Below are 23929 nucleotides of genomic sequence, written 5' to 3'. Positions count from 1 at the left end.
CGCCAAAAATAAGCTGCGGTGAGCCATGGAGACACCTTTGTGTCATAGTGCAAGTGTGTCTCCATGAGTCTAGGATAGGTTTTGTACTGGAAAGATACCCTTCCAGTCAGTGGCGGCTGCCACAAATAAAGGGTGGTGAGTTGGGAGGGGAAGCGCGGGAGGGGGAGGGAAAGGAATGCGCCGGAGGTGGGGGTCACTCAAGGGGGGTAGAAATAATAGATTTTCTTTTAAAACTTACCTTTAGCCACAGGCCACAGACCACAGGCCATCGGCCGCTTCCACTTTCACGTTCCCCGCCTTTCCTCTCCCTAGGTCCCAGCAGCCCCAGGGACAGAATCCCATCCAATCCCTGTGGTGCAGATCTGTGCGGGGATTGGTCTGAGCGGGCTTAAAAGACGCCCTGCTCAGACCAGGGAGTCTGTAGGTTTTTCTCCAATCTGCTGCTCGATGCAGCTGGGCCAGAAAAAACCTAAGTGCGCATGTGTGTTTTGGTCAGCCTGATAGGACTGGCCAAACACACATGAGCACATAGGGAATGGAGTGCACGTAGCACTCCTCCTCCCCCTCCCATGCCTAGGCCCCGACCCTCCCTATAGCGCTGGCTTATAGCCGGCAAAAGCAAAATAAAACGATGCAAAAAAACATCATTTTATTTTACATTTTCTGGCTCTGGGCCAGGCAGTGGGGCGACGCCCTTCCGCCATTGCGTAGGAGCCACTGTTGCTTCCAGTACAAAATACTATGCATGGACTGACTTTAACCCTTTTCCCTGTTTGTATGTGTGCTGTAAAGTACAGCACATGCTCAAAGTCGGAAACAGAAGGAGAAAGGAAAGCATTTCCCTGTCGTTGTGCCTACTTCAAAAGGGTGCAGTTTTCTGATGCTAAATACTGTTTACCTTATTTAGTAAATACGTATTAGCATCAGAAACCTTGCAGTGGTTGCATGGGAATGCACATGCTCCACCCATGATATGCTCCCTTGGCGCTAAGTAATGCAAAGCAGTGCTATGTGCAGCTTTGCATTACTTACACTTTATTTAACCACTTGCACGCTAGCGGTTTTCCCGCTGTGCGCTGGATTTTCAAAATCAACATGTTGAGTGACGAGTTCACCTTGTCATCCGCACAGGGTAGGTAAGGCTGATGACGAGCTGAGCTCGTCATCAGCATGGAAGGGGTTAAAGTAAATTAGAAAAAAAGGTTTTGTTCCAATTTGCTTCACTTTTATGATGCAAACACGATGTAAAATCTTAGCAAATCACCTAACTCTCCACACTGCGCAGCATACATCATATGCTATGCTGTAATACTGCACCCTAGGGAGGCTAACAAATCATACTGCACTAGGGTTAATAAGCCAACACTTAGGGGCTTATTTATGAGCTCTTGCGTCACTTTTGCCCCGCTGGTGCGTCACTTTTTGTGACGCACCAGCAAGTTAAAAAATGTGCCATGGTGCGTCATATTTACAAAGTGACGCATCTAGGTAGATGCGTCACTTTGTAAACCCCTGCGACACATTATACCTGCGCTATGTATAATTTATGCAAGGGGGGCGTATTGACGCAAGGAAGGGTCGTAGAAGTGACGCAGTGAAATCTATGAGATTTCACTGCGTCACTTTTAGGACACTGTTGCGTCAAAATCTTGCGCCTGCCTCACAGCAGGGATAAGACTGACGCTGGCCCTTTCATATGGGGATTGCCCCATGTGAAAGGACGCATTGCTGGAGTTGAGTCACTTTTGTGACACACTCCAGCAATGTGTCATTTTTCGCTTACAGATACGTCAGAAATACTGACGTATGTGTAACTCATTGCGCCATGATGCGTCATACATTAAATATGACGCATCAGGAATGTCGCAAGGAGTGCGCACTGAGAAGTGACGCATCGCTGCTTTCATGCAGCGGTGCGTCATTTCTCATAAATGAGGCCCTTAGAGATAAACAGACAACACTGTTAACATTATGTCAACATCCATCACTAGAGATTATCATATAACACCTCATCCTATGGAAATTACCTGGCTGTACTTAACCAGTGTTTACGAAACCAGGGTGATAACCTGCTGAGTACTGGCCTCCCATACCAATGTAAGGCATGCAATTTTACCTTAGGGGCACCGGGCGGGGGAACTTGGGGTAATGGCACGGCCCTCTGCTCTCAGCGGCTCACGTAAAGCAGGGAAAGAGCCTGTTTGATTAATTGTAGATCGCTCTGCAAACATGCAGATGGTATTTGGCTATCGTTGTCAGATAACACCTGGAATGTGATGTTCCTAACAGAAACGTGACCCTGGCTAATCTCCCCCACCCCCCCAGCGTCCAAATTATTTGTGCTAACAGGGACTGTGTTAAAAAAGGGGGTGGGGTTGCCATTATTTTGAAGAAATTGTGGGAGATCTCCACAACAGAATTGAGAAATATAGGCAATATGGAGGGCTTAAATTTCTATTTACAGATAGCTCCAACTCTCTCCTTCACGATTATATTGTTATACAGACCACCTGATTGTCCACATATTTTTACCCTAGAACTATGCAATCTCATTTCCCAGATATCTTTGCAATATGGCAACTTTACGGCCTTAGGAGATTGTAACCTTCATCTAGATGATGCAAGTTGCCTCCTGACCTCTCTGCTAACAATGTCACTCAATGGCGCCAACCTTAAGCAGCACATGAATGCCCCTACTCACAGAGCTTGTCATATTCTTGATCTAATTTTTTCAAACATTCCATCCCATCCATGGTATCAGAGGCCCCTCGGTGCATGGTCTGGACTGCCCACTTCCTGGTCCCTTTCTCATTCATTCTGGAGAAAATACAGGCAAGTTGAGTTAAACGTACTATGTTAAAAAGGAACTGGAAAAAGATAACAGCTGATAACCTAGGCTCAGCACTATTAGTTAGCGGGCCACACTTAACTAAAAATCCCAATGATGATTCAGCCACACATCTCTACTGCCTTAGATACTGTGGCACCTATGAGATCTGTTAGGACCCAGAGAGAGTGTCCTTCTGCCCCCTGGTTCTCGGCTGACCTCAGAATGGAAAAGAGTAGGTGTAAAAGGCTTGTGAGCCACTGGAGGAATTATAGATTATAGTCCGGCGGCCAAACTACTTTATAAGGAAGCCATGAAGAAGCTCCACAAACTTATGAGGGAGTCTAGAAGGGAATACTATGTTAAGCGTATCAAGAGTGTGGCGACTCTGGTAAGGAAATTTTCAGGAAAGTCAGATCCTTAACCAATCCTCCTGCGATGGAAGGACATATACGGCCTCCCCACACCCTGTGCATGAATTTATCTGACTTCTTTGAGGAAAAATACAGAAGGTTTATGCCTTGTTTATGGCAAGGGCTGAGTCGGTGGAGCCACAACCACCTGGAATCATAAATACCGATGACACCTTCTTGGCATTTCACCCTATTTCTCTCCAGGAATCACTGGCCGAAATCCTGAGATGCAAGTCTTGCTCCCCTGAGGATCCCTACCCCCCTAAGCTCTGGAGGTCATTGGCTCACATGATTTACCCGGTATTAAATCACATTTGGAATACCTCGCCATCCACCAGCATTTTCCCTGATATTTGTAAACATGCTCTTCTACTACCCCTATTAAAAAAAACAAATGCTGACCCTATGGATCTTAGCAACTATCGCCTGAACTCACTACTGCCAGCACCCACAAAAATTGCTGGAAAAACTGGTGCAACGGCAACTAATAGAGGCACATGACATCCTGCATGACACTCAGCCTAGTTTCCTGTCGGGATATAGCACCAAGACTGCACTGGTGAAGATGGAGGAATCTGTAAGAATGACTGCAGACGCAGGGGCTTCAGTGATGCTGGTCCTTCTAGATCTGTCTGCAGCATTCAACACGGTTGCGCAACCAGTCCTACTGAACAGACTCAAACAGTTGGGCTTGCAGGGGGTACTACTCTTCTGGTTCCAGTCCTACCTTAACGACAGCTCTCAGAGGGTCTTTCTCCAACCCTATAATCTGAACCTAAGCCACTGTGGTGCAGAGAGCCTCAGGGCTCTGCCTTGAGTCCATTGCTCTGTAACACCTATCTGGTGCCTCTTTTCGCTCTCATTGCATCTTGGGAAGTGAAGGCAGTCTCTTATGCAGACGTCACACAGCTAGTGTTCCTTCAAGGATCACACAGCTGGTTCTCTTGCTAGATTTAAGGGGTGTCTGAAAGACACCTCAAGCTGGATGAATAATAACAGTTTAAACTGCACAAGAAGGGGGTCTTGTTCTTCAGCCAGGCATCCCCACCCCACTGCAGGACTGTGGTGGCCAGCAGAAATGGGATCACCACCATTACCGGCAAACACAGCTAGGAAACAGGCCAGGGCATCAAATGGTATATTAAACTTTCTTTTTCGGCCCAAGACCGTCATATGTCATCCTCATGCTTTGGGAAGCTGAGAAGTTTAAGGACATTTTTGCACCTATTACCAGAGGAAAGTCGAAGGGTCAGTCCCTGCTACTGTGACATCTCGGCTGGACCACGCAAACAGTCTGTACCTGGGGCTGCCTTCTTACCTGATCAATAGATTACAGATGGTACAGAATGCGGCAGCGAGTTTAAAGTAGCTAAAAGGATAGAGTTCAAGTCGCTGACTCTGGCCTTTTGTGATTTGCATGGCAGCGGCCCTGGATATCTCAGGCATAGTCCCTGCATATATCAACCAAAAACACACTCTGAGATCGAACTACCAGCACCTGCTTTGTGTACCGCTATGCTAAGTCCTGAATGGGAGGTAGATGCTTCACAGTTGGGACAGCCAGACTGTGGAACTCTCTGCCCTCCTATATACATGGGATCAAATCAGAACATGAATTCAGGAAGACCTTGAAGACCTGGATTTTCAGTCAAGGCTGGCGCTTCTGTTGGACCTTTTCCTCACCTGCATTGATCGGGGAGCACCGGGACACCTCTGCTTGATAAATGCTAATATTAATGTTATTATTATTATTATAATTACATTCAAAGGAATGCTGACCCATGACAATACCTTCATATGTACATACCCTGTCTCTGTTGACCAAATCTGTCCATTCGTCTTTGCTAATGCAAAACAGATGTGAATGTCCTACAAACAGAAATGAAGTAGATAGCACACCTTTGTAATAATGTAAATAGTGCTAAACAGCACCACTGTTACCAACACCTTTGCAAATCACACATTAAGAATGCAAATAACTAAAGCATCAGTATCAAAAACAACAATTAAAGTCTGTGGCCTCGATTCACAGAACTAACGTAAGACAAAATCCTAAACTTACTACCATTTTGGTATTCACAGAAGGCACTTAATCATTGTGGGATTCACAGATGGCACTTAGTCATTTCGGTATTCACAGAAGTTAGGAGTCCTAACTTTAGGACTCCTAAATGCCTTCTGTGAATACCGAAAGTCTTAAAGTTAGGATTCTTCTCAGTTTAGGAGTAGTAAAGTTAGGACTACTAACTTTAGGACTCCTAAACTGAGAAAAATCCTAACTTTAAGACTTTCAGTATTCACAGAAGGCATTTAGGATTCTTAAAGTGAGGAGCTCTAACTTTACTACTCCTATACTGAGAAAAATTCTAACTTTAAGACTTTCGGTATTCACAGAAGGCATTTAGAAGTCCTAAAGTTAGGACTCCTAACCTCTGTGAATACCGAAATGAGTAAATGTCTTCCGTGAATACCAAAATGAGTAAGTGTCATCTGTGAATACCAAAATGGTAGTAAGTTTAGGAATTTGTCTTAAGTTAGTTCTGTGAATCGGGCCCTAACTTTCCTTCAGACTAGCATATTGGGTTATACCAACTCTAATAATGTTGTGTAAGATCCAACTGAGTACAACACTTATAACTAATACTGCAAACTCATTCTGGGCTCCACAGAGTAGTATGTTAACCCTCGTCAGGGGTAGTAGGCGCTTATAACATCTACTATTCAATACATTTTCAATCTATGTTCTGCGGCCACAGAAAGAATTGACGATTAGATTTGTAGTGCACTGTAGTGTAAAGCCTTATCTCCCTAATATTACGAATCCCTTTATGAACACATGAGTTTTCGGATTTGAAAATGGCTGACAATGGTATCACTGTGCTCTTTCTCATCCCCAGGAGAATGCTGCTGCGTCACCTGCTGCCAGCAGCCTTGCTGGCCTACTCTGTGGTGGTGGAGAGAGTCAGTAAGTTCAGAAGGGTGCAAATCATCATTTATAATGTCATATGTTTTACCCATCTATGTAGAAAAACTGTTAATGATATAGAAAAACCATGCAGCCTTAAAATTAGAATTTTCAAAGTTTTGGACATGATTTAATAATTAACTGACTTAATAATTAACTGTAACTATAGTCACACCCTTGAAAAATGTACCTGTTTATGTGCTTTTACAGACAAGCAGTGGGGAAGGGTGCAGGGGCGTTACAAAGGCCCACGCAGCCCCCGCGGTGTGGTGGGGCCCCAGAGATCGAGGGGCCCCCTGCAGAGTACAGTACACTAATACTGTAAGTGTCCATCTATTACTGCAATTACTGAGGGCTGCTGAGGAGGCTAACCAAAGAATCATTCTCCTGATCTTGGTGTTTTAAAGTGATTTTCTCCGATAAAGAGACGCGGCGCGGCAGCCTGACGTCATGATCCCAGGTATTGTCTAATGAGACCACCAGGCAGGATTTTGCTTACAATTGCGCAGAGGAGGACGTCACATAGTGCTGCTGGGAAGCGGGAAGTTTGGAGGAAGGCGAGGCTCCGAGCTGGCAGGTTTGCGGGTGGCGCCGTAATAAAAAGAAAGCAAGAAAGAAACCTCTTTGGAAGAGATTCTACTCTGCAGCAGCTAAAGAAGCTCTGCTGCAGGGTAAACCGTGCAAAGAAGCTTGTTCTAAAACCAACGGTAAAACATAAATGCAGTAAGTTTCTTTTTTAAACATACATAGTTCCTCATTGCTACGCAGTGCATGCAGTTGGAAAGGCGGGATTTTCTTCTAGAATCTGCTTACCATTTTCCAGAATCCCGTCACAGGTCGACTGCACCTTTTTACCTGTCATAGAATGAATTAGGCAATCTATTCACCAATAGTCAATCAAATTTAATCAATTCCCCTTGTTTCCCCAAAGAACCACCAACTAAGGACTAACTTTAATAATGTATTACAAAGCCAAAAACAACTGAAGGTATAAACACCTCAGCAAAAGATTCAGTAGATAAACAGGCACTAATACAAACATAATCCTACGGAAGAGTCTTAGACGGCTTAGGAATAATACAAGAATCTATTCGAGAATCATCAGGCTAACCAGAATTGCTATAACCTGAGTTTTAGTATGCATTGAAAATATAAATTCAGGTTAATCTGTCCCTACACTAAACTAAGTGACATCCCTACTCAACAATAGCCCAACCTAATAAAGATGTCAGCCGTGGTGACTTCCAAAGAAGTTCACTCACTATCTCTCTTAGTCTAGAGAATCCTCAGTCATAGCTAAGCTCTTTGCCAATCCAACCGCTCTCTCTAGCTCCTCAGCCCATCTGCTCTGTCTCCACCCTCGGGGTGCTGTCCCTAATACAAAACCCCACAATGCGGGTGACACGCCTTCAGGTACACCCCTCTCGAAGGTGTTGGTTTTCAGAACTTTCCAGTATGGCATCTCTCCATCCTTGTCCGTTAAAACGTCCTTGGGTCCCAGACTCTTCGTCGCTTCAAGTTGTATCTTTAAATTCCTCGGCTACTCCTCCATGTCTGAGTCTAGCATCCTAACACTCATACACAATGGGCCCTTCTACTCTACGTCTACTTGGTCCGGCACCTGCAAAGAAATACATGTGAATCGGCTCACACATTCTTTAATGTTGCAATTACTTTTAGCTAAAGGCAGCCTTTACAAAAACATTTCTACGATTTTGAATGCTAAGCAAGACATTTTCGATCAGGCCTACACGATTTCCATGAACTGGGCCTCTGCACGTTTTATAGGCCCAACATCCTACATGAACAATCCCTTTCGTTCTTTAGGCCTCCAACTTTAAAGCAAACTACATTTTCTACTCCAAGCAAGTTTATCACGTTTAAAAGATACACTATGAATTTTAATAAAGCAGATCTAAATGCACAATGGTGATCTATTTAACACATCACTTATTAGCGAAAGGCTTCATCTCAAATGACATCTCTATGTTAAACGGCATCATTAATTTTCAAAACTCTTAACATTAATTCTGCATGTAGTTCTAATACCAAGTACCTTAGTTCTCAACCCTACATTGCATTTGAACACGATTAGTAAATCCTCTATATATGCGGGTGCTGACTACTTGTACATATGATGCACCCCTACAATTTTCACTTCAGTTTGGCGCTCTCTCAGTTCCCCCCTTTGATGACCTGTGTCATCACCACCATCACACCATCCCTCAGGGTAAGAACCGAGTTAAACGGATCCTGTCACCACTTTCCCTCGCTTGAGCATCTCCAACGCTCTCAAACTCCGATATTGACTGCCCTGCAGTCTCTCCATTCGTTGCTCTTGCACTCTCATCGATCTCGCCAATCTAGTTGACCTGTACCACTTGTACACTCTTACCAAACCCCACAACCCAATCACACATGCCACAACTATGATGAGGGGTTTCAGTACAAACCCAAGGAAACTCCTTCCCAGATTTGCAAACCAGTTTCCCACGTTTCCAAATCCCTTGCCAACTTTCTCCCACAAGTTCTCTGGCGTCAAATCTTCAATTTCATAATGAATTGCAGTAATGTTACTTATATATTTCTCAAGATCCTTAGAATTGTCTGGAATATACGTGCAACATTCCTGGACCTTCAAAAGTTTACAGACTCCTCCCTCTTTTGCAAGAAGGACGTCTAAAGCAAGACAGTTCTGTAAAACCATTGTCCTTATCGACAACATCTCACCCTCAACCAACACTAGTGACTTTGCTGTACTCATTGACAGTTCATCCACTACGGTTGCCAACCGCCGTATCTTCACATCGTTCAAAATGACTCCCAACATAGGTATCACTGCTCCAAACACATCTCCAACAATTGCTCCAGCACTTTCACCTCGCTTTACCCTCGTCTGACAGCCTCCCTCCAAGAGAGCAAAATCTTCAGTATGGTAAATCTTGGGAAAAATAATTGCTAGATAACACGTTCCATACCACTTCTCCGGCAACCTCACATACGCATTCCTTCCGCAGACAAAGTAAACAGTAGGAATCACCTGCACCACACTCTTCAAGAAATCTTTCGTGTAATACTCCAGTGTGAAAGTGTGTTCACATGTAGTATGACCCACATACACATTTTCATGATACGTCTGTGGCCTGTGAATGCACAGCTTCCCTTTCTGCACTTCATCTAGAGCTATCGGACCATAACTACCTCTTGATCTGTGCTGCTTCTCCTCTTCCGTCCAATCTACTTTACCTTGCCCTGAATCTCGCAACTGTTTCTGCTTCATGAACCTATCCTCTACTTGCTCAATGAACTTTTTCTCGGTCTCTGATAACAAACATGTCAAATTGTGTCGGTGTGCATATGGGGTGTCTAACTCTTGTGTTGGAATGAAGAAATATCCAAGTCTGTCCTCTGACTTATAATAATCGAACTTATTCAAGTGTTTATAAGCAGGGACTTCCGGTAGTACAGCATCATAATTCGAAAAGAAATACTCAAAATGGTTTCGCCCATAAAATATGCTAAGCAGCAAACTACAGGAAATTCCATATGTCAATGGAAGGTGATGGTATCTAATACCCTCATCTACTGAAGCCGGCAATTGCATACACACATAGCAGTCTTCCGCATCCATCGCATCAATGTATTCATACAACAACTTGGCATAAGCATTCTGTCCAAAGTTTCCTTTAGACAGATCTGCATGTAACCTACGACTCTCCTCTGCTAGCAAAGCCTTCCCTGCCCCTACCTTGACTTCTTTCTTGCTACAAGTTGTAGGTGTCGGTGTTCCCTCAACTTTCACTGCCTGCTCGTGTGGTGCAAAATAGGAAACTATAACTACAACAAAAAAAGGAGTATCACTCCTCCTAACAGGGTGCCTACAATGCACTTAGCTCTACGAGTCTGGTTTCCAGTCTCCATGGTTTCAGAACAATGTAGTTCGTTTTCAGCAACAACCCAAAGTCTCTTTCTTGGTTAATTGAGTCTCTCGAACCACACCCCTGAAAGCAGAAATCCCCGTTTCAGTTCTTCTTTTGCATCTACAACGGACAACCCTAACCCTTCTCCGTCCTCTGTGGAAAGTCCCTACATTTCTTCTTCTTCCACTTGGCTCTAGGTTAGTTCAACAGATATTTACAAAAGTCTTTAATAATCAATGATGATATTTGCTCCAACTGCACATAGCACATAATCCAAAAGTTCCATGCGAAGGACAACCGCTTCATAAGATGGTATTTCTGGACCAAATGTAGGAAAAATCAGTCTATCCAAGATTAAATCACGTATCTTGCTTAGGTAAGGGGGATTAGGAATTGTGAGTGTCAGTACGCCTTCAATCTCAAGTCCAGGTACCAACAGTATCACTTCCAATTTAACATTTGGGATCGTACTGGTCACTGCCACTGACCTCACCCTCCCTGATCTCAGTACACCGGGCATTTGTCAGAGGGTAGGTCCACTCGGGAGTGGCGTATCTTCGACAAGGTACTCTCACCCTCCTTGACCTTCTCCGACCTCTTTGCCCAGTTTCCTGTTCTCCCTCTTCCTGTTCGGACTCCTCAGACATAGGTGCAAGATCTCTTTCTGAAACCAGTCTCACGTTCAAACGCCTCCGCCTCTCAGGCCAATGAGCCTCTGCACTCCTCGCTCTTCTGCTTCTCGTTTGCACACGCTGTTCATCACCACTTTCAGCTTGTTCTGCGCTCAGATCACCTTCACAGCCACTTCCCCATTCAGAGGCAGACTCAGTGTCACTGTTGTCGTGATCTCCTTCAGCTCGATCGGAAGAGTTACCAACTTCTTCAGACACCCCCACAGCTTGACTTGTCCCCTCTTGTGGATCTTCTGCCTCGTCAGGATTTTCCTCTACGAGAGGAGCTGTTTCTTCCAAGGGTGCTGGAACTCGTCGGGTGTGAGAAGCATGGACCCAGTTTGGCAACCCCCCACACTTCACAGCAGTGTTCGTGACCAAAATAACTTGAAAAGGTCCTCTCCAGCGCACGTCCAGGCAGCTTTTTCTGACGTGCTTCCGCACCAGGACCCAGTCACCCGGGCACAGGTCGTGACAAAGGTCTCTAGAAGCCGGAATTCAGCAGCCTGCACCTGAAGGGACACAGAATGGATGACATCAGAAAGTCCCTTGCAGTAATCAAGGATCAGATCATCTGTGATATTTAGCAAGGCGGTTGTAGGAATAGATGGCAGTCTCATAGCCCTCCCCATCAGTACTTCGTGAGGTGAGAGTCCTGTCCTCCTGTCTGGTGTACTACGCATGCTCATTAGTACCAATGGCAAGGCATCGGGCCACTTCAGAGACGTGGATGAGCACACCTTCGCCATTCGGGCCTTGAGGGTTCCATTTATTTGCTCCACTATGCCAGAAGCCTCTGGTCGGTAACTACAATGCAGTCGCTGGTCAATGTTCAGTGCACAGCAGAGCATTTTCACAATTTCACTATTAAAATGTGTTCCTCTGTCCGATTCCAAAGAGGTCGGAACCCCGAATCGTGGCACCAGTTCCCTCAACAATAGCTTTGCTACTGTGAGTGTATCGCACCTACAAGTTGGGTATGCCTCAACCCACCTGGAAATCACACACACGATCACCAAAACATACCTGAGGCGATTACAACTCGACATCTCAATGAAATCCAGTTGCATCCTATAGAAAGGTCCACCGGACCTCCCAATGTGACTCAAAGTGACTGGTGTTCTTTTCCCAACGTTCATTTGTTGACATGTAACACACCTCTGACATACTGCTTCCGCAGCCGTCCTGAATTTCGGGTTGTACCAAGTTTGTCTGAACACACGCATCATCGCATCCCTTCCCAGATGTACAGGACCATGTATCGGTCGTGCCATTGGACTCACCAGTTCATTCGGCAACACCGCTCTCCCATCAGCCGAAACCCACAGATCCAACTCTCCTTTGACACAACCAGCCATTTCCCACACCCTTTTCTCATAGTCTGACGCCTGCTCCTGCATGCTCTTCAACTCTTCCCAGGTATCAGCCACCTCAAGCATCATGCTTAACTCGGTCCTTTCCTGCGCCCCTTCAACCGTTTGTTCAGTAAATGAGTATCCCTGCTCGGCACAATAACGTGCAACTTCATCAGCATAACGATTACCCATGGACACAAAATCAGTACCCTTGGTATGTGAAGTACACTTCACAACGTCTAGCTCTGCTGGACCCTGCAAAGCCTCCAGCAGTAATCTGATAAATTCTCCATTCCTGATAGGGGAACCCGATGATGTCATGTAACCCCTTTGAGACCACAATTGACCGAAGTCATGAACCACACCGAACCCATATTGGCTGTCAGTATATATGGTGATCCGAATCTTGTTGGCTGCCAAGCAGGCACGCGTCAACGCAATTATCTCAGCTACCTGCGCCGAGTGTACTCCTTCCAGGCAGGCCGCCTCGACTATTCCAGAAATAGTACAGACAGCAAACGCTGCTCTCAACTGACCCGTATTGTCCCTTACACATGAGCCATCAACAAAATAAATTTCATCAGGGTCTACCAGTGGCTCATCGACAATATCCGGCCTGGGTTTGGTGCACAGTTTAGTCACATCAAGACAATCATGGTCTTCCCAATCATCATCCAAGTCATTTGGTAATGGCATCAAGGTAGCAGGATTCAAGACCGAGCACCTCCGAAGGGTCACATTCTCCGCAGCAAGTATAACCTGCTCGTAGCGTGTGAGCCTATTATTCGTTAAGTGCCAATTCCACCGAGTGGGAAACATGTACCAACAGTGGATGACCCATCACAATGCTTTCACACCTTTCAATGCTGACACCTGTTGCGGCAACGGATTTAAGACATCCGGGCAACGCTGCGGCTAGTGGATCTAAGGTAGCCGAGAAGTAAGCAACTGGTCTACGGACTCCTCCATGATCTTGCACCAAGACTGCCAAAGCACACCCTTCCCTCTCACAACAGAACAGTGAAAATGATTTGGTGTAATCTGGCAATCCCAGAGCCGGAGCGCGAGACAAGTCCTCTCGCAACTCAAGAAAAGCCATCATACAGTCTTTGTCCCATGGTACCGGATCACTTACATCCTTGTGCGTCAGTTTCTGCAATGGTTTCGCCTTCAAGGAAAAGTTGGCAATCCACTGGCGACAGTAGCCAACCATACCCAGTAACATCCTAACCTCTCTCTGGGTCGAAGGCACCATCATTCTCATGATCGCCTCAATTCTGTCAGGCGACACCTTCCTCTTTCCTTTCTCTATCCTTTGACCCAGATACTGTACTTCAGACAAACAGTACTGTAACTTGTTGGGGGATACCTTGTGTCCATTCTCTGCCAAATGGTTCAACAAAGCAATGGTGTCAATCCTACAAGCATCTTCTGTGTCTGACGCAACAAGGAGGTCGTCTATATACTGTATGAGAACGGAGTTCTGCGGCAGTACCAAACTCTCAAGATTCCTTTTCAGCAACTGATTAAAGATCGATGGACTCTCTGTATACCCTTGAGGGATACGACACCATGTTAGGACGCGGTTCTCCAGTTTGAAAGCAAAAAGAAATTGACTCTCCTCATGCAATGGGATCGAGAAGAAAGCCTGACACAAGTCAATCACAGAAAACCATTCAGCTTGGAACAGTATTTGAAACAGTATCACTGATGGATTCGGAACCACTGGACAGCATGGAACAACTATGTTGTTCACCTTTCGCAAATCCTGCACAATCCTAAACTTCCCGCTAGGCTTCTGCAAACCCATGATCGGGGAGTTGCATGGACTGCCCATGACTTCCTTCAGAATTCCCTGTCTAATCATGGATTCGATTACAGGTTTTATTCCTGCAATAGTCTCCGGAGTCAACTTGTATTGGGGTGTTCTTGGGAACTCAGCATTCGGTCTTACTTGAATCTTAACTGGCTCTACTACTTTGATCAATCCGATCTCCTCTCCTGTAAAGTCCCACACTTCCGGTGAGACTGTATCCCTCAAATCCCAAGGGAGTTCCTCCACAGTTAAAGCAGGATACAACTCTATGCACACATGTGTATTTGCAACCTTGAAGGCAGCATCATCATCATTGGTCTGCAACTCCACTCCCTGGGGTTACAGTAAATGGTACAATTGAGTTTACACAGGAGATCTCTCCCTAACAGACACACAAGACTGGAATCACACACTACGAACTGATGGTTATCCCTGAAACTCCTGATCTTGACAGGGACTGGTTCAGTCAGAGGGTTCGTCATTCTTCTGTCCTGAAAGGGGCAAGTTGGGGACAACTGCAGACCGCACAGTAGAACGGGAAGCACCAGTATCGACCAAAAAGGTGGTGGGATGTCCATCTACATCAGCCTCTACGAATGGTCCCCTCTGATCTACCTCCAGCACTGCCCCGAGGGTACAGTCCTCCTCCCCACTCAGGCACCGTCCTGTCACTGGGTCAAAGTAATAGTACTCGTCCCCTTCCACAATGAAAGGCATCTGCTTGTAAACCTTGTTCCCTGCGGTAATCTTCGTCGGCTGGTGAACCGGAGCCCTAGGGGCTGAAGTCCCCCCTTTAGCCGTCTTGAACTTGGTTACCGTTACCTTCTGTGTCGGGGGCTTGAACCTCCTCTTCCTCTTCTTCCTGTACCTGGTTTTCTGGATTTTGGGGACACTCGCATCTCCAATGTCCGACCTCGTGACACTGATGACACTTGGTCGTCTTTTTCAGAGTCGCCAGGTCTATCCTTGGTCTTGGGCCTTCCTCGTTGTCCCTTTTCTGTCCCCCTGATTTTCTCACACAAAGTTCCATTGCCTGACTGACCCTGTCCTCCTGATTGCATCTGTACTAACATCAGTTTATCCTTAAGCTTCTTTGTCTTAGAGTCTATCTCGTGACTGCAATTCCTTGCGTACCTCAAGATCTCATCCAGAGGCTTGTTCTGCCAACAAATTAAATGTTGCTGTATCATGAGACAGATATCAGGTCTCAGGCCCAGAACAAACTTGGACACAAACTGTCCCATGTCCTTTGGATCCATCACATCGAATCCACTGTACTGTTTAAAAATCTGCAATAGTCGCTCATAATACTCATGGACTGTCTCCTTTGGTTCTTGCCTAGTCCGATCTATCTTCACCCAGTCAATGTCCTGTGGTGGTACCTTAGTCTTCAACCACGTGATCGCCTGCTCATACTTTATCATTACCCTGGGTTAGGGTCCATTCGTGGCAGCATCTCGTTCTGGCTCCACTGTGGGCCATTCAACACTGACCTTACATGCTATCCACAGATCCCCTGGAACCACAATGTCAAACAGTGTGTTCAAATCAATCCACAGTACCTTTGAGATCTTAACAAACCTCTCTACCTGTTTGTACCATTCCACTGGACTCTCGCGCAACTTCGGAAATGAGTTCGTAAAGGCAGCCAAATCTCCCCTACTCCAGGGTACATGTACATATCCCCCGTGAGCCACCTACCGCAAGGGGTACGCTTCTGCCTGCATCAAGCCTCCTCCCGGGGATGTCTCAATGGCGCTTCGCCTAACACTCTTTCTCTTTGACCACCTTTCCTCCCATTTGTCCAATTGGGACCAGGTTCGGATTCCCACCACCAGTTCCCTGATGTAGGTTTTTAATCCGATCACCCTCTTTTCTTCTAGATCTTGGTCTGAGTACTGCAACCTATGGCCACCCTATAATGCCTTTGTCTTTGTCAAATCCACAGCATACTTATTCGCTAATTCAGACAATTTCTCATGAGCTGTCCTGGCCCTTCGAGTAACATCTTTTGCCACAAACAACAGTTCATCTGGTTCATAAAGTTCGATTCTTTCTAGTGGTAAGGTGCCTTCCACTATTTCCTCCACTTCTGATTTAAGTCTCAACACATCAATCCTTCTTGCTTTTATCGCCGCCCTCAATGTATCTTGGGTAGAATTTCCATTAGAGTCCCTCCCGCCACAATCCTGGCTCACTCGTCTGTCTTCTTCAGGTGTGTTAAGGGGAACCCTTCTGTTTTCCCAACCTTCCCGGTCCCACTCCAGTCTATTATCGCTAGAGGTGTGGTGGGACGCCCCCCTACTTCCCACACTTCCGTGATCCCATTCCTGCCTGCTTTCGCTAGGCATGCAGTGAGACACCCCTCTATTCTCCTGGTTTCCATTCTCAAAATCATTCCTCGACCTGTTGCTCTGAGTATCCACGATCGTATCCCAAGTTCTCAAATCAGGTCTTAATTCCCTAAGTGACCTTGGCCGTGGCCCTCTCAAGTCCATCGGTCCTCTCAAACCCCCCGGCTCTCCAGAGGAGTCTGCTGATGCTGCCAAAGGGGTGCTCCTTTCTACAGGCCTTGGTAATTGGCTCCATCCGTCCGCCACATTACTCCTGTCTTCGCTGACAGTTCTCTCTCTCTCTGGTTGTGGTGGACCCTCGCCTTGTGTCTGTTCTGGATTGTACACTGATACTATGGGACCTATGGTAACAGGTACCGTAAGAGCGTCTGGCAGTCTCCGAGAATCGACACCTTCTTCTACCTGTACTTTCTGTACCGTAAATCTTCCCACTACTCTCGTCCTTGGTGAAGGTGGAGGTGCCCTTTCTCCCTCCACCGAGCCGAACCTGTCCCCTAAGGGGCTCAAGCCGTTCTCCATTGGAACGCCACCGTCCCCTACAGAGGCTTCCCGGCTCATTGCTGATGTTGGCGTTCCCTCCACCTCAGGATTATATGGAGGTGGTCTCTCCGACAACAGTCTCTCTATCAGGCTGTCGTCTGTCTCACTGTCCTCATCCTCAGTACTTCTCCTCTGCGCATCCCCTGCATTGACCAACAATGGGTAAAACCTGTCCCCTTCGATGGTCTGCACTCTCCACCTCTTGGCCATTGCATCCCATCCCGCATCTTGAACAGCCCTAACTGATCTTTTCACTCTTTTTTGTCTCCTGTCTCTGTTCTTTTCATGGGCTGCCCTGATCCACGCGTTTAGCGCTTCAAACTGTGTTGGTCTGGGCAAAAGTCGCAACGCAGCCATAATCGCTTTTAACTGATACAGCACCTCTAACCTAAATGTTCCATATCTAGGAAAGGTCAATTCCTCATTTCCGTCTGTCATCTTACACCAATTCTCAAGCCACAATATGGTATGCAACCCAACATTCGTTGCCATATAATGGGCTGGGGTATCCTCGGGTGGAGCCTCTTCTCCACCCCGAGGTTCTAACTTCTTATCACCTTTGAAACAATTTCGCAACACCTTGAAACATTTCATAATGAAAACCACAACATTTCTTTGTTTACAGCGCTTTTTACTTCCCGATGACAATCCACCAATCCCAGCGCGGCTTCTCACTAACCGCCCTATCCCAGCGCGGCTCCTTCGTCACTCGCCTCCGTTTCACCGTAGTTCCCCTCCTCTCTCCGCTCGTCTCCCGGTCACGCATGCGTCCCAATCATACACTGAAAATGATCACTTCCGACCAAGCAACCACTTCCTTGACTGTACGTCCACAGTCTAACTGTAATTGTCACCGAACTGGCAAATGTCTGTCCACGAACGACCGGACAATCGCCTCAACTGATAGGTTACAAACACTCTGCAACTTCCGACCAGCGTCCGTTACCCACGCACTCACACATTCGTTCCCCCTATCTCGGTCCTGCGGGCGATCAATGGTACCTCATGACCCCCTTATCCATGGTCGACAATTACAATGGGTGTTCGATACACCCGAACCACTTAAACTCCCCTTGAGCTTAAGATTTTCTCTGGTTGCGCGCGCTCACAACCTGATCTCCTTTCACACTATAGGCACTCAACTCCGCAAGACAACACAACACAACAATACAAACATAGCACCGCAATCTAACAACGCATGACCCTTTTCATACTCACTCTCTTTCGACCTGCTGCTTTCTGCCGCACCGTCACTCCCCGTCAGTTTCCATGGAACGCCATCCTTCGTACGCGACTCTCTGGACACTCGTCATTGGTTCTCTATGGGCCTCGGGGACATCTCAACCTACTCTAGATTACCCTCACTCCAGAAGGGAAACCATCCTACTCTGCTACCAACTGGGAAGACTGGATTTTCTTCTAGAATCTGCTTACCATTTTCCAGAATCCCGTCACAGGTCGACTGGACCTTTTTACCTGTCATAGAATGAATTAGGCAATCTATTCACCAATAGTCAATCAAATTTCATCAATTCCCCTTGTTTCCCCAAAGAACCACCAACTAAGGACTAAGTTTAAAAATGTATTACAAAGCCAAAAACAACTGAAGGTATAAACACCTCAGCAAAAGATTCAGTAGATAAACAGGCACTAATACATACATAATCCTACGGAAGAGTCTTAGACGGCTTAGGAATAATACAAGAATCAATTCGAGAATCATCAGGCTAACCAGAATTGCTATAACCTGAGTTTTAGTATGCATTGAAAATATAAATTCAGGTTAATCTGTCACTACACTAAACTAAGTGACATCCCTACTCAACAATAGCCCAACCTAATAAAGGTGTCAGCCGTGGTGACTTCCAAAGAAGTTCACTCACTATCTCTCTTAGTCTAGAGAATCCTCAGTCATAGCTAAGCTCTTTGCCAATCCAACCGCTCTCTCTAGCTCCTCAGCCCATCTGCTCTGTCTCCACCCTTGGGGTGCTGTCCCTAATACAAAACCCCACAATGCGGGCGACACGCCTTCAGGTACGCCCCTCTCGAAGGTGTTGATTTGTAGAATTTTCCAGTTTGGCATCTCTCCATCCTTGTCCGTTAAAACGTCCTTGGGTCCCAGACTCTTCGTCGCTTCAAGTTGTATTTTTAAATTCCTCGGCTACTCCTCCATGTCTGAGTCTAGCATCCTAACACTCATACACAATGGGCCCTTCTACTCTACGTCTACTTGGTCCGGCACCTGCAAAGAAATACATGTGAATCGGCTCACACATTCTTTAATGTTGCAATTACTTTTAGCTAAAGGCAGCCTTTACAAAAACATTTCTACGATTTTTAATGCTAAGCAAGACATTTTCGATCAGGCCTACACGATTTCCATGAACTGGGCCTCTGCACTTTTTATAGGCCCAACATCCTACATGAACAATCCCTTTCGTTCTTTAGGCCTCCAACTTTAAAGCAAACTACATTTTCTACTCCAAGCAAGTTTATCATGTTTAAAAGATACACTATGAATTTTAATAAAGCAGAACTAAATGCACAATGGTGATCTATTTAACACATCACTTATTAGCGAAAGGCTTCATCTCAAACGACATCTCTATGTTAAACAGCATCATTAATTTTCAAAACTCTTAACATTAATTCTGCATGTAGTTCTAATACCAAGTACCTTAGTTCTCAACCCTACATTGCATTTGAACACGATTAGTAAATCCTCTATATATGCGGGTGCTGACTACTTGTACATATGATGCACCCCTACAATTTTCACTTCAGTTTGGTGCTCTCTCACAGTTCTCTTATTGACTCATGCAAGTAAGTTATCTGTACAGGGGGTGGTGCGCAGGTTCCCGGGGCCGCTCACTTTACTGGAGTGGCATTTCAAAATAATACAGCCTGCCTGGCTGTAACCACTGTGTGTGTCTCACAGCCTCTCAGGCTTACCCAGCAATCATGCTGTCTAGACACTGTTGAAAGCGGCAGTCAGAGTCCCCGAGTCAGAGAGCTGATTCTAATTAATTTATGGCAAGCTGACTCTAATTAATTTATGGCATATAGTGGACTGAGGCAGCTGAGCTTTATGTTAGGGCCCCTCACATCCTGGTATAGAGTCCTGTGGTTCTGCAGTCTAAATGCAGTGCTCGCTCTTTTTGGTGTTAATTCTTAGCTCAGCCATATGACCTTATTTCTAGATGTCCGCTTTTTATTGTTTTCTAGTGGTGACATCTGAGACTGACATTAGTCGTTTAAGTCTTACTTTCCTGCTTACAGCATTCACTTATGAATAAGGTGGTCCCTGCAGTGGCAGCTTTACCAACTCCGTTCACCCCACTGCAAGTGATTAAACTTTTCCCATCACATTCATTTTTTGCATGACCTCGTCTTGGACAACAAACACCAGCTGGTGAAAGTGATTTGTTTTATTCTCCTTATTTTACCATGCTGCTTATCTTTTTTTGTGCCTATTTGGAAATGCTTCTGCCTTTTTAGGTCTCGGCCTGCGTAGGCTGTGCTTGCGCAGTCTCGCTGGCGAGATTTTATGTTTTCCAGAGTGGGGGCTTGAATCCGCCCCTCTTCTCCATTGGCTAGCTTCCTAAATGGAGGCCAGCCATTGGAGAAGAGGGGCGTCTGTCCATTTAAGCCCCGTCTTTTTCGGATTGAGGAGCGTGTTTTTTCATGTTCTTTCTCTCCTCTTCCCATTGTCTGGAATTTTACATTCCAGCCAGTGGGAAGAGGAGAGAAAGAAAAAAACGCCCTCCAGTCGGAAAAAGACTGGTGTTTCTCCAAGGCATTTCTGCTGGACCTCGGAGAAACATGGTGGTGTGGCGCGCTCCTCTCTTGTTTTCTCTTCTTCTTCCCTCTTCTAATTTCTCCTCTCCCTCTCCTTTCCAGCTCTCCTGTACCTCCTTTTCCTGTCCTTCTCACCCCGCCCCGTCCTCTTCCTCCTCCTTTCCTGGCCGCTCCCTTTTCCTTACTCTTACCCTCCACTGCCCACCTTTACTGCCCCCTTCCGCTGCCTGGTCCCTGTCTTCTTGCTCTACTTTTCCTTTAATGCATCCCTCTACTCTTCTCTTATTTTCTCCCTTCCCCGCCCCTCGTCCTCTCTGAGCTCTAGGCGCCCCCTCCCTCGCCCCCTCTCTGCCCTCCCCGCCCTCCCCGCCCCTCCTCCTCCTAGGTGTGGTGCTGTACTTTTCAGGGTGGGGTCAGCTCGGCACAGCTGTGAGTCAGGCGGGTGGGGCTGGCTCACTTCCCTCGCAGACCTCACTTCCCTCTCTCCTCCCCCTGCTCTCGGTCCTCCTTCCCTGCCTCTCTCGGGCTCTCCCTCCGCTCGGTGCCTCCTGTCTCCAGACAATGCTCCCCGGGACCCTCAGGTGAGCCTGGCCTCCGACCCCCTGCCAGCATCCCCCTGGAGGGGCTTCACTTCTGGCCACCGTGGGAGAGTGCCTTGTGGGATTGGAACTCGGGGTGGGTGTGTCGTGGGGGTCGCCGGTCTCTGTCACTGCTCTTCCATGTCTGGTGATTTTGAGGTGGTGGTAGTGATGGGTGGGGGAGGGGTCATGTGTTGTAGTGTCTGTTCTTTTCCCAGTGGGATTGGAGTGCGTGAAGTTGCCATTTTTGTTTGCTGTTCCCCGACTTGTGTGTGTGTGTAACTCTACAGGCCCGGGTGGAAACTCTGGCGGGGCCTGTGCAGTTGCAAATATGTCTTTTGGGCATGTTTGTGCAGCAAGCGTTGGCAGGGTGTCCTTTCCCAGCATGTGATTACTTGTGTACACAAGTCATGGATGTTTCACAAGTTAAGAGAGTTGTGTACAGTATCTGTGGCTTGCTGCTCTTCGGCAGTGGGGAGTGTGTGGCCAGGTTGGGTTTGCAGGGTACTGTGTGCGTGTGGTTGTAATGTTTGTAGGCTGTGGTGTGTGCGTGTGTCTGTAATGCTTGGGGGCTGTGGTGTGTGCGTGTGGCTGTAATGCTTTGAGGCTGTGGTGTGTGCGTGTGGATGCTTGAGGCTGTGGTGTGTGCGTGTGGATGCTTGGAGGCTGTGGTGTGTGCGTGTAGCTGTAATGCTTGGAGGCTGTGGTGTGTGCGTGTAGATGCTTGGAGGCTGTGGTGTATGCGTGGGGATGCTTGGAGGCTGTGGTGTGTGCGTGTGGCTGTATGCTTGGAGGCTGTGGTGTGTGCATGTGCTGTAATGCTTGGAGGCTGTGGTGTGTGCGTGTAGCTGTAATGCTTGGAGGCTGTGGTGTGTGCGTGTGGCTGTAATGCTTGTAGGCTGTGGTATGTGTGTGTGGCTGTATTGCTTGGGGGCTGTGGTGTGTGCATGTGGATGCTTGGAGGCTGTGGTGTGTGCATGTGGATGCTTGGAGACTGTGGTGTGCACGTGTGGTTGTAATGCTTGGAGGCTGTGGTGTGTGCGTGTGGCTGAAATGCTTGGAGGCTGTGGTGTGTGCGTGTGGATGCCTGGAGGCTGTGGTGAGCGTGTGTGATTGTAATGCTTGGAGGCTGTGGTGTGCGCGTGTGGCTGTAATGCTTGAGGGCTGTGGTGTGTGCATGTGGATGCTTGGAGGCTGTGGTGTGTGCGTGTGGCTGTAATGCTTAGAGGCTGTGGTGTGTGTGTGTGGCTGTAATGCTTGCACAAAGTAATGGTGTTTGCACAATTGCACGTGTTTGTGCTCCTCCATCGGCACCAAGTGAAACCCGCCTCTAGCTTGTGTTGGGTGGGATTGTTAAAGTGGATGTTCCGGAGAGGACGCGGCCCCTGGTGCCGGCTGACGGGTGTTGAGACGTGTGCGTGTGGGTGGGCCTCGGCTGTCCTCGTTTGCTCCTCAGTCTGAGGTGTGTGCTTGGAAGTGTTTGCATGGGAGCAGGACGTTGTGTCCCCAAACTAGTGCGAGTCATGGGGCGTTGCGTATCACACACTTTTTGCGTGTAAAGACATCATGGTGTTCACTGTTCGTGGGGAGACGTGCGTGTGTGCAGTCTGCTGGTGTCTCGTGCGCGTGTCATGATTGATTGTGGTTTGCACACCAGGCCTTGTTCCGCGCCGTGTGCTGGCCGGGGCACTATACAGCATTTCAATATCTGTGTAAAGCGTGCCCCATTTGCGGAAAAGCATGCAGCATGTTGTCTCCCTGAGCCCCCAGGATTCGGGACCCCCTCATGCCCCCCAGGGGAGAGTGCTGAGGAGCCGGATGAGCCGCAGCCGGCGCGCGAGCAGGCTCCTGAAGCCGGAGTTACAACCCGTGATGAAGACCGCGCGGCCCAGGGGGTCAATGGAGTGCTCCGTCCCGCGCCGGCCACCCAGCGCCAGCCAAGCCAGGGCGGGTACCGCCAGCACCAACGTGGCGCACAGCGGGCCCAGGCACCAGCAGAGGAGGAGCAGCACGAGCAGGAAGCAAGCTGGTATTTTTCGCTTTTCTTGCCTCTGTTCCCTGCTTGCGATCAATTTTCTTGCCTATGTTCCCTGCTTGTGATCGTTTTTTCTTGCCTCTGTTCCCTGCTTGTGCTCGATTTTCTTGCCTCTGTTCCCTGCTTGTGATCGTTTTTTCTTGCCTCTGTTTCCCCCCTTGTGATCGTTTTTTCTTGCCTCTGTTCCCTGCTTGTGATTGTTTTTTCTTGCCTCTGTTCCCTGGGGCGTTACTGGGCGGAGATGGGCGTGTGGCTGACCTAGACTGAGGGAAGCAACGGGTGAGCTCTGAGAGTTGGTGGGGGCCTCGAATAACCCATTTGTAAATAAGGAGACTCCCCGGGGTGGGGATGTGTGTGTGTGTGTGTGGCTCTGTGTGTGTTTGTGTGTGGTTCTGTCTGTGTGGGTGTGTGTGTGTCTGTGTGTGTGTGTGTGTGTGGCTCTGTCTGTGTGTGTGTGTGTGGCTCTGTCTGTGTGTGTGTGGCTCTGTGTGTGTGTGTTGCTCTGTCTGTGTGTGTGGCTCTGTGTGTGTGGCTCTGTGTGTGTGTGTGGCTCTGTGTGTGTGTGTGTCTCTGTGTGTGTGTGTGTGTCTCTGTGTGTGTGTGGCTCTGTGTGTGTGGCTCTCTGTGTGTGGCTCTCTGTGTGTGGGTGGGTGGGTG

At 47.4% G+C, this 23929-nt stretch overlaps 1 protein-coding gene across 3 annotated transcripts in view; it reads left to right on the top strand.

The window, feature by feature from the left end:
- The window catches only part of LOC144770671 (uncharacterized), a 204644-nt gene that overhangs the window by 6907 nt on the left and 173808 nt on the right, over positions 1-23929 (top strand). For all 3 annotated transcript variants that reach the window (XM_078655385.1, XM_078655387.1, XM_078655386.1), the window contains exon 2: positions 6138-6205. In XM_078655385.1, the coding sequence (XP_078511511.1) occupies positions 6142-6205 (64 nt within the window). In that variant the 5' untranslated portion in view covers positions 6138-6141. The remainder of the gene's footprint in view (positions 1-6137; positions 6206-23929) is intronic.

The sequence above is a fragment of the Lissotriton helveticus genome, chromosome 7 (assembly GCF_964261635.1).
Source record: "Lissotriton helveticus chromosome 7, aLisHel1.1, whole genome shotgun sequence".
NCBI classification, from domain to species: domain Eukaryota; kingdom Metazoa; phylum Chordata; class Amphibia; order Caudata; family Salamandridae; genus Lissotriton; species Lissotriton helveticus.
Note: the sequence above shows the minus strand (reverse complement) of the source record. Positions and strands in the feature narration are given on the sequence as shown.